Source organism: Spermophilus citellus, assembly GCF_964194105.1.
Source record: "Spermophilus citellus genome assembly, chromosome: 12".
NCBI lineage: Eukaryota > Metazoa > Chordata > Mammalia > Rodentia > Sciuridae > Spermophilus > Spermophilus citellus.
The window spans coordinates 2,718,445-2,730,770 of NC_138198.1; the positions used below are offsets into that span (position 1 = coordinate 2,718,445).

Consider the following 12,326-nt stretch of genomic DNA (forward strand, 5'->3'; position numbering starts at 1 on the left):
AAGACAGAGGGGGGCGACACAGCACAGAGAGAAGTCACTCGAAGTCCTCTTGGGAAAGCACGTGGTCACATTCTGGGAAGGGTTGGACTGGAGAGAAATCGAAAGAATGCAAATAAACGGGAGATGGTGTTTATGGTGCCAAAATGAGTGGAATGTAAACAGTGACATATTTTTTAGGTGGCCTGCAGGGGATCTCACCCAATTAACAATGGGTATGGGGAAATGAGGGCCTGGCATCCCCCTACCTCATTTTCTTCTTTAAGTCTTTTTTTGTTTTTAAGACCTTGATAGACCTTTATTTTGTTCATTTATTATTATCTGCAGTGCTGAGAATCGAACCCAGTCCCCCACACAAGCCAGGCAAGCGCTCTACCACTGAGCCACAACCCTCAGGTGTTTGGAGGTGGGATGATTGGATGGCATGGGCCTGAGGACCGAGCAGTGCCTGGGCTTCCCAGACAGGCAGGGACTGATGGGGAGAGACTGTGCCTAGGACTGTGCCTGGCACAGCACAGCACCTGCTTTCAAGCAATACCAGCTATATTCATCAGGGAGTAAATGAAGGCCTCTTGGACCATGAGGGGGTTGGCCAGGCGGTGACTTCCTCATCCACTACTGGGAATTTAAGAGGCTCCCCGGTATTGCTGCGGGGTGGGGGAGCTTCTGCGTTGGTGATCTGGAAGGCACCACCCCCTCCTGGAATGCAGACCCTTCCAGGCAGCCTTCCCCGCGACAGGGGATCTTCCTCCCACATTTGCATTTGCTAAGAGAAGTGAAATCCCTTGGCAAGGCCATTCTAGAAGATAAACAAGAAAAGTCTGAGCTAGACCTAAAAACAACAATTTACAGCAAGCCTGTAATCCCAGTGGCTCGGAGGGAGGCTGAGGCTGAAGGATCACAAGTTGAACACCAGCCTCAGCAATTTAGCGAGTCCCTAAGCAACTTGGAGAGACCCTGTTTCAAAATAAAAAATAAAAATGGCCTAGGGATGGAGCTCAGTGATAATGCACCCTTGGGGTCAATCCCTAGTACCAAAAAAAATCCCAACAACTTATAAACTCATCTTTCTGGGCACTGCCTCATGTCCCCCATTCCATGATGACCCTGCACACCAGCTCGGGCCATTGAGGGAGTCCAGGGGCCAAGATCTTGGAAAACTGAAAAATGCAATAACTGTGAAGGAAAAAACCCCAAACCGAGTGTCTGCTCACTGAGCGGACCTCTCAGGCCTGGCTTTGTTTGTCAACAACCTTGCTTTTCCTCTGAAAAATACATTCGTCACTTCTTCTCAAGTGGTGCTTTGTAAGCCTCAAGAGCAACACGCACTGTGCTACTGAGGTGATGGTTTAATAAAATGTAGAACACAGAGAATTAGCGCCTTTAAAAAGAAAATAAATCTCAGAGATCATTTTGTCCTATCATTATTCCAGGGAAGGAACAAGACCCCAGCTTCCTGCGGGAACAAAGCCTGGTCCAGCAATGGTGGCCTGATCCCGGCAGCCCTTCAGCTGTGCTTTCTGCATCCATTTCTTCTTTATGACATCTGCCTTACCCCGGCAAACCCTTACAGCGATGACCGAATGGCCAAGCATTTTTTAAAAATAAAAGCAAAGCATGCTTGACTTTCATTCCTTAGGGTACCACAAGTTTTGTCAGCTTTCCTTTGGACAGGTGACACTGAAAATCCTGCAAACAGCAGGCCTGTCCTGTTGAGTGACTGACTGCATGAAACACACACCCCAGAGAGAAAAACAAAAAAAAAATTAGAAGGGAACATGCTCAAATGTCCCCATGTTGGGGAATAGGTTCTTTTACCTTGTGCTCTAAGGTTTTTGCATTTTACAATTTTTCTACCACGCATATCTATGATTTTTTGCAAATGTAAGAAATTTCCCTAGAAAAGTAGCCTTTCCAAAAATCATCCTGGCCTGCAAGCACTCCAGCCCCTAGTAGTGTGAGGGTAACTGTTAGCCCTGGAACCAGCCTTCCTGGCCCCCAATCCCTTCTTCTAGTTGGAATCTTGGGCAAATGCTTTCTTTAGATTTTAGTACAAGAGTCATTAGCATTCACTCAAGGCCTTGGAGGCTGGGGGGCTCAACAGTATACCTGCATCATCTCAACATGCATGTGGTGATTGGCACATATTCATTATCACCCAGAGTTGTTCCAAGTATCCAATGCCACAGTTGTGTTCTGCATTTAATGACCTGCCCTCTAGTTCAGTTCATTTTAATAACATTAAACATGCATTCTCCAAAAGTTAAAGAAAACACTTAACACAAACTTTGAACCCAGCCTTGTGTCCAAACCTGATTTTCCCCCCCTGCAAATTCTCCTAGCTTCTGTAGCTCTAACAGGTGGCCTCACAGCAAGCTCTAAATAGAGAAAGCCAAGTTTTATACCAGCTGCCAAATCAATGTTCTCTAAGGGTCACTTAGCCAGCAGGAGAGGGGGCGGTCTGCTGGCCTGCTCTGGTGCAAAGTTCTGCTGAATTTACTCATTTAAGGGTACATTTAGAAGTAATTATGTCCCCTTTACAGTTTCTCCAGCACATTGTGGCAAATGAGCACATTTTGATTGAGCAAATTCTGGTTTAGATAGACCCACTCCTGCAAGACCACCTAGATAAGGAAAACTGGATTTGGGGCATCAAAGAGGTAAAAACATTAATGAAAATTGGTCACAAAGGCTGCTGAACTACTTCATTGGGTTTCTGCCCCATCAATTAGCAAAGGTTTTTAAGAGCAGATAAATGGGAAACAGGATGCTTTCTATACAGGAAGAGTAATTAAGCTCCTTCAGTTTTCCTGTTGTCTTGCAAACGCTTTCATAATTTGGAGAGAATTTTAGAAGTGGCACTCAACAGGCAAATCAGCCACCCCAAGGACTGCTGATAAATCAACAGAATGTCCTTCTTAGAAAAACAGCACACCACCCCTCCTTTCCCCGAAGGCTGTTGGCTGCTCTGCAACCTAGCTGAAAGTCCCACGTGCACTTCCTCTACGGAAAGCAACTAGTCAGGCAAGGGAGTGAAAATCAAGACATACAAGTCTAAAAAAAAAAAAAAAAAAAAAAAATCCATATTCCATCAGGGCATTTTCCTCCCAGATGTTTCTTTAAAGGCAATCTTAGCTTAAAAGATTAATAAATTGTTTTCTCCTCTTAAGTCTTTAAAAGGAATTGTGAATAGCAGTATAGTTTTCTTAAGGCTGAATGTGGGCAGAGGACACTGGAAATAGGAGATACCAGATGCCAACCCCACTCAAAATTGCTCACGCCTATTTATATACATGCTGCCTTTCAGTTTTTGCTCAGATCTTCTAAGTTCTATCACAGCCGTGACAAAATGATGACTCATGCTTTAACACAGTCATTGGTGACATATTTGATATTAATACCTTTGCAACCTAGCTTTGTCAGAGCAATTAAGAGAAAGTTCCTGAAAACAGCAGCCTGCCCCCATCCCCAGGGATCACAAAGGGTAGGGTTGCAGAAGGCAAAGCTCATTGTGTAGGAAGGCGCTGCTGGCCTTCTGCAAGCTGTTCAGATAAGCAGCTGTCCGAGGAGTGGAGGGGGGAGGGGACGTCAGGGAGGCAGAGGTCAGTTACCCACAGGATTGCAAGCCTTGAGCTGCTGCACCCACCCGGCTGCCTTATCTCAAGTATGCTCCTGTCTTGCAAGTTTTAAATCTTCCTAAAAGGAGAGAAACAGGAGCCTGGCTGAAGACCCACCCTACCGCGCACGGGGCGTCCCCTCCCGCCACTGCCAGCCCGACGAGCCTGTAATTCTTGCCCGACAGGAAGGTGGGAACAGGTGCCATCCGCTCCACCGAGTTCCTGCAACCATCCGGAAACGCAGCTCACCCCACTACCCCACCCCGCCCCCAAGGATTCCCTACCCGCAATAAAAAGCATAAGTTTGTTTCAAGAAGTTTATTGCTAAAATTCAAAGCTTCAACGGCAGCGTCCTTTTTTAAAGAAAAATGCATCATTGCCCGAATCCATTTTGAAAAAAGCAGTGCAGCCTGCTAAGTCCATCACGCTCCCACAGCTGTACCAAGTCCAGGCCACCTCTTCTCGCCTTGCCCTCTTTGGTGCCGAGCACAGGCTGCTGAGTCACGCATGCCGGGCCAGTCCGTCCTTCCCGGCCCGGGAGCCAGCGTCCCCGCCTCGGCCTTCCTGGGCGGGCGAGCAGCCGCTACAGACACTTGCAGAGTCCTCGGCTCGGGCCCGCCGGCCCCTGCCGCCGCCAGCCACCTCTTCCGGAGACCGCGCTCCTCGCTCTCCAGGCACCCTCGCCTGCCAGTTCTCCACGCCGCACTAGGGCGCCCTCCAAGGGCCGGCCACTCCACAGAGCCAGCAGTGCTCTAGGCGCCCCGGGGCGTCACCACGTCGATCAGACCAAGACCCGCGCTGGGCTGTCACTCGGGAAGGGTGATATTGGGCACCCAGTCGTTGACGCTGCGGCTTTCCTCGCAAAACAGGCTGAGCTTCTCCAACGCCGGGTCCTTCCACGCGTCCTCATTGGGGTTCTGCCGGGAGAGGGCAGGGGTCAGCTAGGCTGGCCGCGGAACAGAACAGGGCGGGAGAGACCCTGGGAAGGGCGCAGAGGCTGCACTTACCGAAATGAGGATGCAGTGCAGGTCGCCTGGAGTGCCCGCCTCGTCGCCAGTACCCACGATCGCCGCCAGCCGCTGCACGTCGCCCACGCGCACAATGTCTATGTCGTTCTCGCAGCAGAACGCCTGGATCAGCGTGAAGTGGATCTGCAGCGCAATGTCACCTTCGTCCTCTTCGTCGGCGGCCAGCACGCAGAAAGTGACGTTGTCAGGATCACTGAGCCGGCAGATGGGGAGAATCAGGTCAGGGTTGGGGAGCCAGGGTCTCCGGGATGCAGCTCCCAGATGTCCCCGCCGCTCCACACCCAAACGCCCCGCCCGGGCCGCGTGAATACTCACACGTTCAGGACTTTCGCCGACTCGTAGACGCCGGCGGTGAGGCAGCCTTGGCGCTGCGCCGACACCAGCAACTCGTGCAACGCTTTCCCGGCGCCCTGCATGCTGTTAAAAAAACAGGGCGGTGAGTTGAGACCCATCCGGGATGCGGCGCAGCCTCCAGTCCCGTATTTCCAACTCCAACCGGCTCTCCAGCCACATCTGGCGCCCGCACTCCTGGTTTCCAAGCCCGACCGGACGCCTGCTCCCAGACTCTCCAGCCTCAGGGACTCACCCCCGGACTCCCCAGCTCCAACCTGGCGCCAGCCACCCTGATTCTCTGGCCCTGAACCTTCCTCGGCTTCTCAGCACCCGCAAGGCGCCCGCACCCCGCCGGTATCGGGTGCTAGACACCTACCCTACGGGCTTCCATCTCAGAGACCCTGAACACTGCCCCCGTACCAGCTTAGTTTCGCGCTCGCAGACCCACCTGGCTGTGCTTTCCGGAACTGTATCCTGCCCGCGGATTTCTTCCAATGTCATGTTGCGGTCTCAGCAGCAAGTTTCCAAAAGCCGCGAGCGCAGAGGACACGCTAACGCACACACAGGTCCAGACTCGGCGCGCCCACCACCCGCGAGTGAGCCCGGCGCCGAGACGTGCTCTTTTATAGGCCGGCAGGCGAGGCGCCGCCAGCTGGCGCTAGGCTGCACGCCCATTGGCCGGCGCCCGCTTTCTGATGCAAATGAGGCGGCAGGCAGTCGGCTCGTGCCAGAAGGCCACGTGGGGAGGGGTGCGGGGGATGACAATGCCTCAAATCTGCCGCTTTTGTTGGGGTGTTACCAGGCAGACTGGAGCCTGCAGATTTCATCTCGCCTTTTTTTTTTAAGTCCTTAAAAGGGAAAAGTTTTTTTTTTTTTAAAGAGGAAAACCTTTTTGCTAGTACGATGCTACAATTTGTGAAATGCACAGAGGAAGAAAAAGAATTTTGTTTTGCACGTCTTTTTATTGCTACCTTTCTATTTTTTCTTTCCGTTTAATTTAAACTTTATGAGGCTGTTGCATTGAAACCAAAAAATTAAAGCCAAAGCAGGCTACAGTAGTTTGGGGACTTGCAAAAGGCAATAGGCTCAGCTCCTGCAGCTGACACCAGTCGCCAGTGCGCGCTGGCCAGGCCTGCCACGCATACTCAAGGCCCTTCAGGGTCAGCCCTGGAAGCTTGGAGCCCAGCACACCGCCCTTGGCAGAGCGCTGCAGGGCGCGGGCGGGGGAGGACCAGCAGATTGTGGCCGGCGCACGCGGCTCGTTTGCATTTCTATGGGGGGCGCACAATAGCGGAGGTCTGGCGTGTGGCAGTTTGTGGTAGGAACAATCGGGGCTTTCTCTTCCTAGCAACACTGTCCACCTGCCGCCGGGTGGGGTGGGCAGGGCCCCGCCGCGCGTGGGGGTGGCGGGGGAGCCTGGCGCGTGGGGGTCGGGGCCGCGTGCCACTCCCCCGCCCCGGCACCGGCCCTGCTGTTGGCCACCGGGACTCCCCCCGTTCGTCGCACGCGTCCGGAGCAGCCGAGCGGGTGGTGAAGGACACCGGGCTGCTGAGCCTGAACCCCGGGCTTCTGGAGCTTGTGGAACGCAGCTGGAGCATCCCTTTCCCAGGGCGCCACCTTCAGGCCGATCGGAAAGATCCTGACCTCCGTCCACCCACTCGCTCCCACTGACCCTGGCTGACGCCTCTTCTGGCGGCCTTGGCCGGGGGCAGCCCGGGCACTGAGTGGCGCAGCAGAACCCAGTCCAAGATGCGCATTAACGGGAATCGGACTAACTCCTGCAAAGCGCTCCCGCGGGGGAGGGGCGGGCGGGGGGGCTGTGTCGGGGTTACCCTGAAAAATGGGAGGGGGGGGAGGAGACTCCCACCTGGTACTGAAGGAGTAAGAGCTCGTGTCTTGGGCGATGTTGAAATATTTTGATGATTGGAATTTGCATTGTAAAAAAAAAAAAGTAGTAAAATAATACAACTGGAAGAGGTGCTGCAAGCTTCACAGGCGAGGCGTTGCTGCCATTTGGCACGTTGGACCTACAGAAACTGTGCTTGCAGAACGCAGCACTCGGGCGTCGGCGTCTTTCTAGGCTGCCTGGAGACGCGTGCTGGGGATGGGGGTCATCTTTGGGGCTCCCCTTTTCCTGGTGAGGCCTGGGAAAAGGGCCAGAGCAATTGGCCGCCTGCAAGATTGGGGCGAAAATGAGAAAGAAAACAAACGAAAGGCTTTTTTTTTTTCTTTTCATTCGGGCTTTCTCCTGGTGGATGAGGCCTCTACAAGGTACTGCTCAACTCTAATAATTTCTAAAGTTTTCCTTCTGTACTGGGAGGCTGATGCGTTCGCCAACGCCAAGGGCCGAGTGAGGAACCGGCGTCTTGCGCCCCCTGGCGGGGTGCGGGCGGAGGAGAACTGCAACGCTAGCGTTTCCTGGGTTCCAAGAAATGCACATTTGCTCCCCAACATCTCGGAAACCCATAGGTATCTTATAATCACCAGGGCGGGGAACATTGTGCTCTATGTCTCTGCTGCCGTCTCCTTTCCTTCTCGGTGGGATGTAAAATGATTGCATACCTTGTCTGAATAAAATACGTTTTTAAGTGACTGAAACTGAGGTGTCTCTCTTTTTTAAAGTTATTAAGCATTTCTTAAAATATATTCGTTCCAGGACCCCAGAAAGTGTTAAAAATACGACTTATAGCCGGGCATTGTGGCACACACCTGTAATTAATCCCAGTGGCTTGGGAGGCTGAGGCAGGAGGATAGCGAGTTCAAAACCAGCCTCGGAAATTTAGCGAGGCACTCAGCAACTCAGAGAGACCCTGTCTCTAAATAAAATGTTTTTAAAAGGCTGTGGATGTAGCGCTGCTGGGTTCAGTTCCCAGTAACACTCCCCACCCCCCACCCCCCCAAAAAAAGAAAGAAAATAAGGCATATATCTTAGCATCCCCTTCCTGTCCTTCAATTGATAACACTAGAAATCTGTCCCCACACCAGGCCAGAGGAAATGGGCCAAGCTTAAAAGCCTCGCGTATCCCACGCAGTACCCCCAAGAAGGTCAGGGCTCACTATAGGTCAGGTTTGGGTGGGAGGAACATTTCCGGTCTCAACCAAGAGGGATGCTTGACAACCCCTGAGGCTACTCTACCCTGCTCACATTTCCAAGGTATTCGGTTACAGGACATAGGATATGGCCTCACATGTTCCCTTGGTTCATCCCAAATGGTCCTAAAGAGCCCATCTCAATTAGGAAAGAAAGGTTTTACTTGGAGGCAAGTTGGTCTTCCGCTAGATCCACCACCACCTGCAGTTCAAACCAGTGCTGGGGCCACCGGTCTGGAGGGGCCTGGGTGTCCCATTTGCTGATGACACTAGAGGAAGCAAGTGGGAATGCAGGCTACAAGACCTGGGACATCCTACCAAAGGCACTGGGCACACGTCCTACTGCCCGCCCGGCTGTGCGGCCACAACTCTCCCAAATTGCATTTGCTTTGGGCCTCCAGTCACAGGTAGGGTTATGTCACCCCAGACTTCCTTTGACGATGCTCCTAAGCCTTCCCTTGAATCTTAATGATTCAGAGCCGGCGACTTTCTAAAAAGGATGCTCTGTTTTAAAAATCCAGCATGGCGCACGTTTGTCATCCCAGCTACTTGGGGGACTGAGGCAGGAGGATCCTTGAACTCGAGGGTTCGAGGACAGCCTGAGCAATACTGTAAGAACCTGTCTCAACAAGAACGAGAAGAAGAAGAAGAAAGGAAGGACCCGTTGTAGAAGTTTCCCGTTGCCTGTTTGGTTAACATGTTCTCTGAAGTATGCTTCTCCAACTTCCATGGCTTGACTAGGTGGTGGGGGGGATGGGGAGACAGGCTCCGTTTGGGTGAGGAAGTAGGTTCTAAGCAACGGGCTTTATGAGATGTTCCCTTTTGCAATTTCTCAAATGATTGACCTTTGGAGAGTGCACAAATACTGTCATTAAATAGCAGGTGAATGCCCTCGGGACACCCAAGCAACGCACCAGGATTTATATGGCCCAGTCACAGGCTTTAGGATGCAGGAGCCCCAAGCCAATTGCAGGCAGGGTTTCTTTGGTCTGTGGAGTGTCATAAGGAAAGTCAAATTCATTGCCACCTTTTCAAAATCAGCAGTGTTCACAGAAAAAAAAATCATGAATGTTTATCTGCTCTTGGCAAATGAGATGCTTTGCCCACCATGTGCCTAATTCGCCCTCTCCCAAAAGTAACCACCAGTAGGGGCTGGTGGGTGACTTGGGACTCCTCGACTAGGCACCAGTTCACCAAAAAATCTCCACCAGAGCCTAATTGTGGATACCCACCTGCTCTACTGACTGACATGGCCTGCCTGTCTTCTCTAAGCATTTGTGTTTTCAATCTTTGAAAAGAAACTGATGTTTGAGACACAAAATAAAGGGGCCAGATTCTTAAAGAAGGAGTCCATGAGGTTCGGCATCATTTGGGTCCCAGATTCTGCAGGACCATGTCTCCAAGGGTAGCACAGGGCTCTTGGGGCTGTCTGGATTGGCTCCTTTCAAGATGGTTCTGAGTTCCTCTTACCCTGCTTAGACCCCATCCCCAGCCTTGTCCAGTCCCTTCTTGAGACATTACAGATTCCCCTGGGTTCTTGTGTTTCCAGAAGAGTGTTGGGATTTGTTTTATTTTATTTTTTTTCAAAATACTCATAATTGATGAAGGTAGGCAGCAGTGAGTTAGCAATAAGACTACAACGCCTGAATAAAGAAACTCAACCTCTATGCCGGACGCACAGCTGCCACTCAAAACCCAGCAGCAGCCTCTCAAATGCATCCTGAGATCTAAAGGGCACAGTGGCATCTGCCCTCCCCCGCACCGCACCCCTCCATGCTGTGTCTCCCTCCCTCCCTCCCCAACCCCAGGAGGACATGTGGATCTGTAGGTGGGGGACGTTTCAAATGACAGCTGAGACCGGAAACAGGAAACTGAGAAAGGGAAACCCTTGCAGAGCAAAGCCGGACATCCGTGGCAAGAGCTTTCTGGAAGAACAGTTATTCTTGGGTGTGCATTTACATAGCATGAGGTTAACATTAGCTCAGAACTAAGGGGGGTGCTGCAAATTCCTCATCCATTTGGTCCCTTCCTGCATCTGCATCGACAGTAAGAAATGACTCTCAGCACCTGTCACAGCCCTATGCAGGGACCTGCAAAAGCACTCACTGTAGCTAAAAAACCCTGAGATGCCACACACCTGCTGTCTTCCTGGCTTGACCGTGAGCCCAAGTCTTCCAAGCCTCTGTGTCCCCACCTATGAAATGCACATGCCACCTTTTGCACTACATGCACTTCATAGGGGTTTTCTAAAAGCCAGTTCTGGTCACCCCATGCAGCTCACAGAGGTTTGGATTGGAGGGCAGTGTCCTAAAGAACTCACAGATTTGATCTGACTTGCCAGTTTGTATAGGGGAAAGTGGATGGTATGCATTTTTTTTGTGTCATGGTAAGCACATCCCAAATGTCACATCAGGCCTGCGGGCACAGGGGGCTCTGCCTAACCCCTATTGGCATTTGAGTTTGGGATAAACTGTCTTTTCGAACAGCATAAAGTATAGTGAGATAGAATGGCTGCTCCTCTGAAAATGTGAACATACAGCATGTAATAGAGCAACCTGACCACAAGTTGTGAACGGAAAGCCTTTTGTTTTGAAAGATAAATTTTAAGAAGTGTGTCCGTACCACTCCAAAGGCAAGAGGTTGAACTTAGCAAAGAAGTTCTCAAAGCTAGCTTCAGCTGCTCACTCACTTTGACCTTGAGCAAAAACTGGATGTTTTTGTTGTTTTCGGTTTTGATTTTGTGTTTTGTGCTGGGGATGAAACCAGGGCCTAGCACCTCCTGGGCAAGATCTCTACCACTGAGCCTCACTCTCAGGGTCATGCATGATTTGGTGAAAGGAATCCCTGTTTGTCAACCCATTGAATTCTCTTTTATTAAACTCTCCTGGAGAATGGCACTAGCAGCCAGGCACGGTGGCACATGCCTGTAATCCCAGTGCCTTGGGAGGCTGAAACAGGAGGATCTCTAGCCCAAAGGCAGCCTTAGCAACAGCGAGGCACTAAGCAACTCAGTGAGGCCCTGTCTAAGTAAAATGCAAAAAAGAATGGCACTAGAAACTATTCATGACAAGGAAATATTTCCTCCATTTCATCTCAGTGAAAAATTAAAGCCCATCACAGGAATGAGTTTTAAATCATGGTGCAGCCATAACAGAAAGGTTATGCCACCAGGAAAAAAAAAATGTTGTAATGGGTTTTCCATGGCATGATACACATGATGGATGGTACAACATATAGAAAGCAAGCTACAAAATTGTGCAATTCTAATTTTGCAAAATCTTTAAGTGCATATGAATATCACTGTATAAAGTATCCAAACAGAAACAGTGGTTGGATCTCTCAGTGGTGAGATGAAGACGATTACTTATTTTCTTCACTTCTGCCTGCCTGTAATTAGACAGTCTGCAATTCAATTTTCTGTAATACAAATTAAAACTTCTCACGGGTAATAACCTCAGCCCCAGACATCGTCAACAATATTCCTAGTTAGAACATTGTGCCTCATGATTTGGGACCATATGGCAACAGATCAAGAAGCCAGACGTGTCTGGGGCTGTGTTTCTGGGGAGGGAGCTGGTGGAGCGTGCCCTTTGATTCCTGTACTGTCTCATCCTTTGACACTGGTCTGTTCCTGTGGCTGAATGAAAAATCGTTGGAACTGCGCTGGGAGTTAACTCCGGCTGGGCTAGGAAAGATTCTCATGCAATGTGCTGGACACACTAGAGCAGGGCCAGCACCCTGGAATGCACCTTTCTAAGACCTGTGGAAAATACGCCCTAGACATTGTAGCAAGAAGCAATGGATTCGAATTATCTTTCATTCCTTTCTTGGTGAAAATGTCAACTCTCCAAAAATGAATCACAATACATTGTGGAAATGGTTTCCATTGTCTACAAAACAGTTCAGGAAGTTCTAAAACTTATACATGTTTGAATGTATTCGACCCATTTTAGAGACTTGTAGGTGTGGCTTAATTCTTTAGTGTTGGGATTTCCTTCATTTGAGATGAAGGGGACAAGTTTTGATGATATAATTATTATTATTATTAATGACACTATTTACCAGACTGTTTTGAAACAGGGTCTTACTAAATTGATGTGGGCCTCCCTAAGTTGCTGAGGCTGGCCTTGAATTTATAGTCCTCCTGACTCAACCTCACAAGTAACTGGGATTATAGGCATGGACCACCTGCTGAGCTATTCTAAGTAGCTTTCAAACATAATTTAAACCTCATAACCATCCTGTTAGGTAAGGGCTAGTA

At 50.2% G+C, this 12,326-nt stretch overlaps 1 protein-coding gene across 1 annotated transcript; it reads right to left on the bottom strand.

Moving 5' to 3' along the window:
* Nucleotides 1-3,917: 3,917 nt before the first annotated feature.
* Nucleotides 3,918-5,582, bottom strand: GADD45G (growth arrest and DNA damage inducible gamma). The gene is made up of 4 exons (XM_081262674.1): nt 5,424-5,582; nt 4,958-5,059; nt 4,622-4,835; nt 3,918-4,531 (listed from the first exon to the last, which is right to left on the bottom strand). Exons 1-4 carry the CDS (start codon nt 5,474-5,476, stop codon nt 4,421-4,423), a joined length of 480 nt encoding a protein of 159 aa, XP_081118800.1. The 5' UTR covers nt 5,477-5,582; the 3' UTR covers nt 3,918-4,420.
* Nucleotides 5,583-12,326: the final 6,744 nt, after the last annotated feature.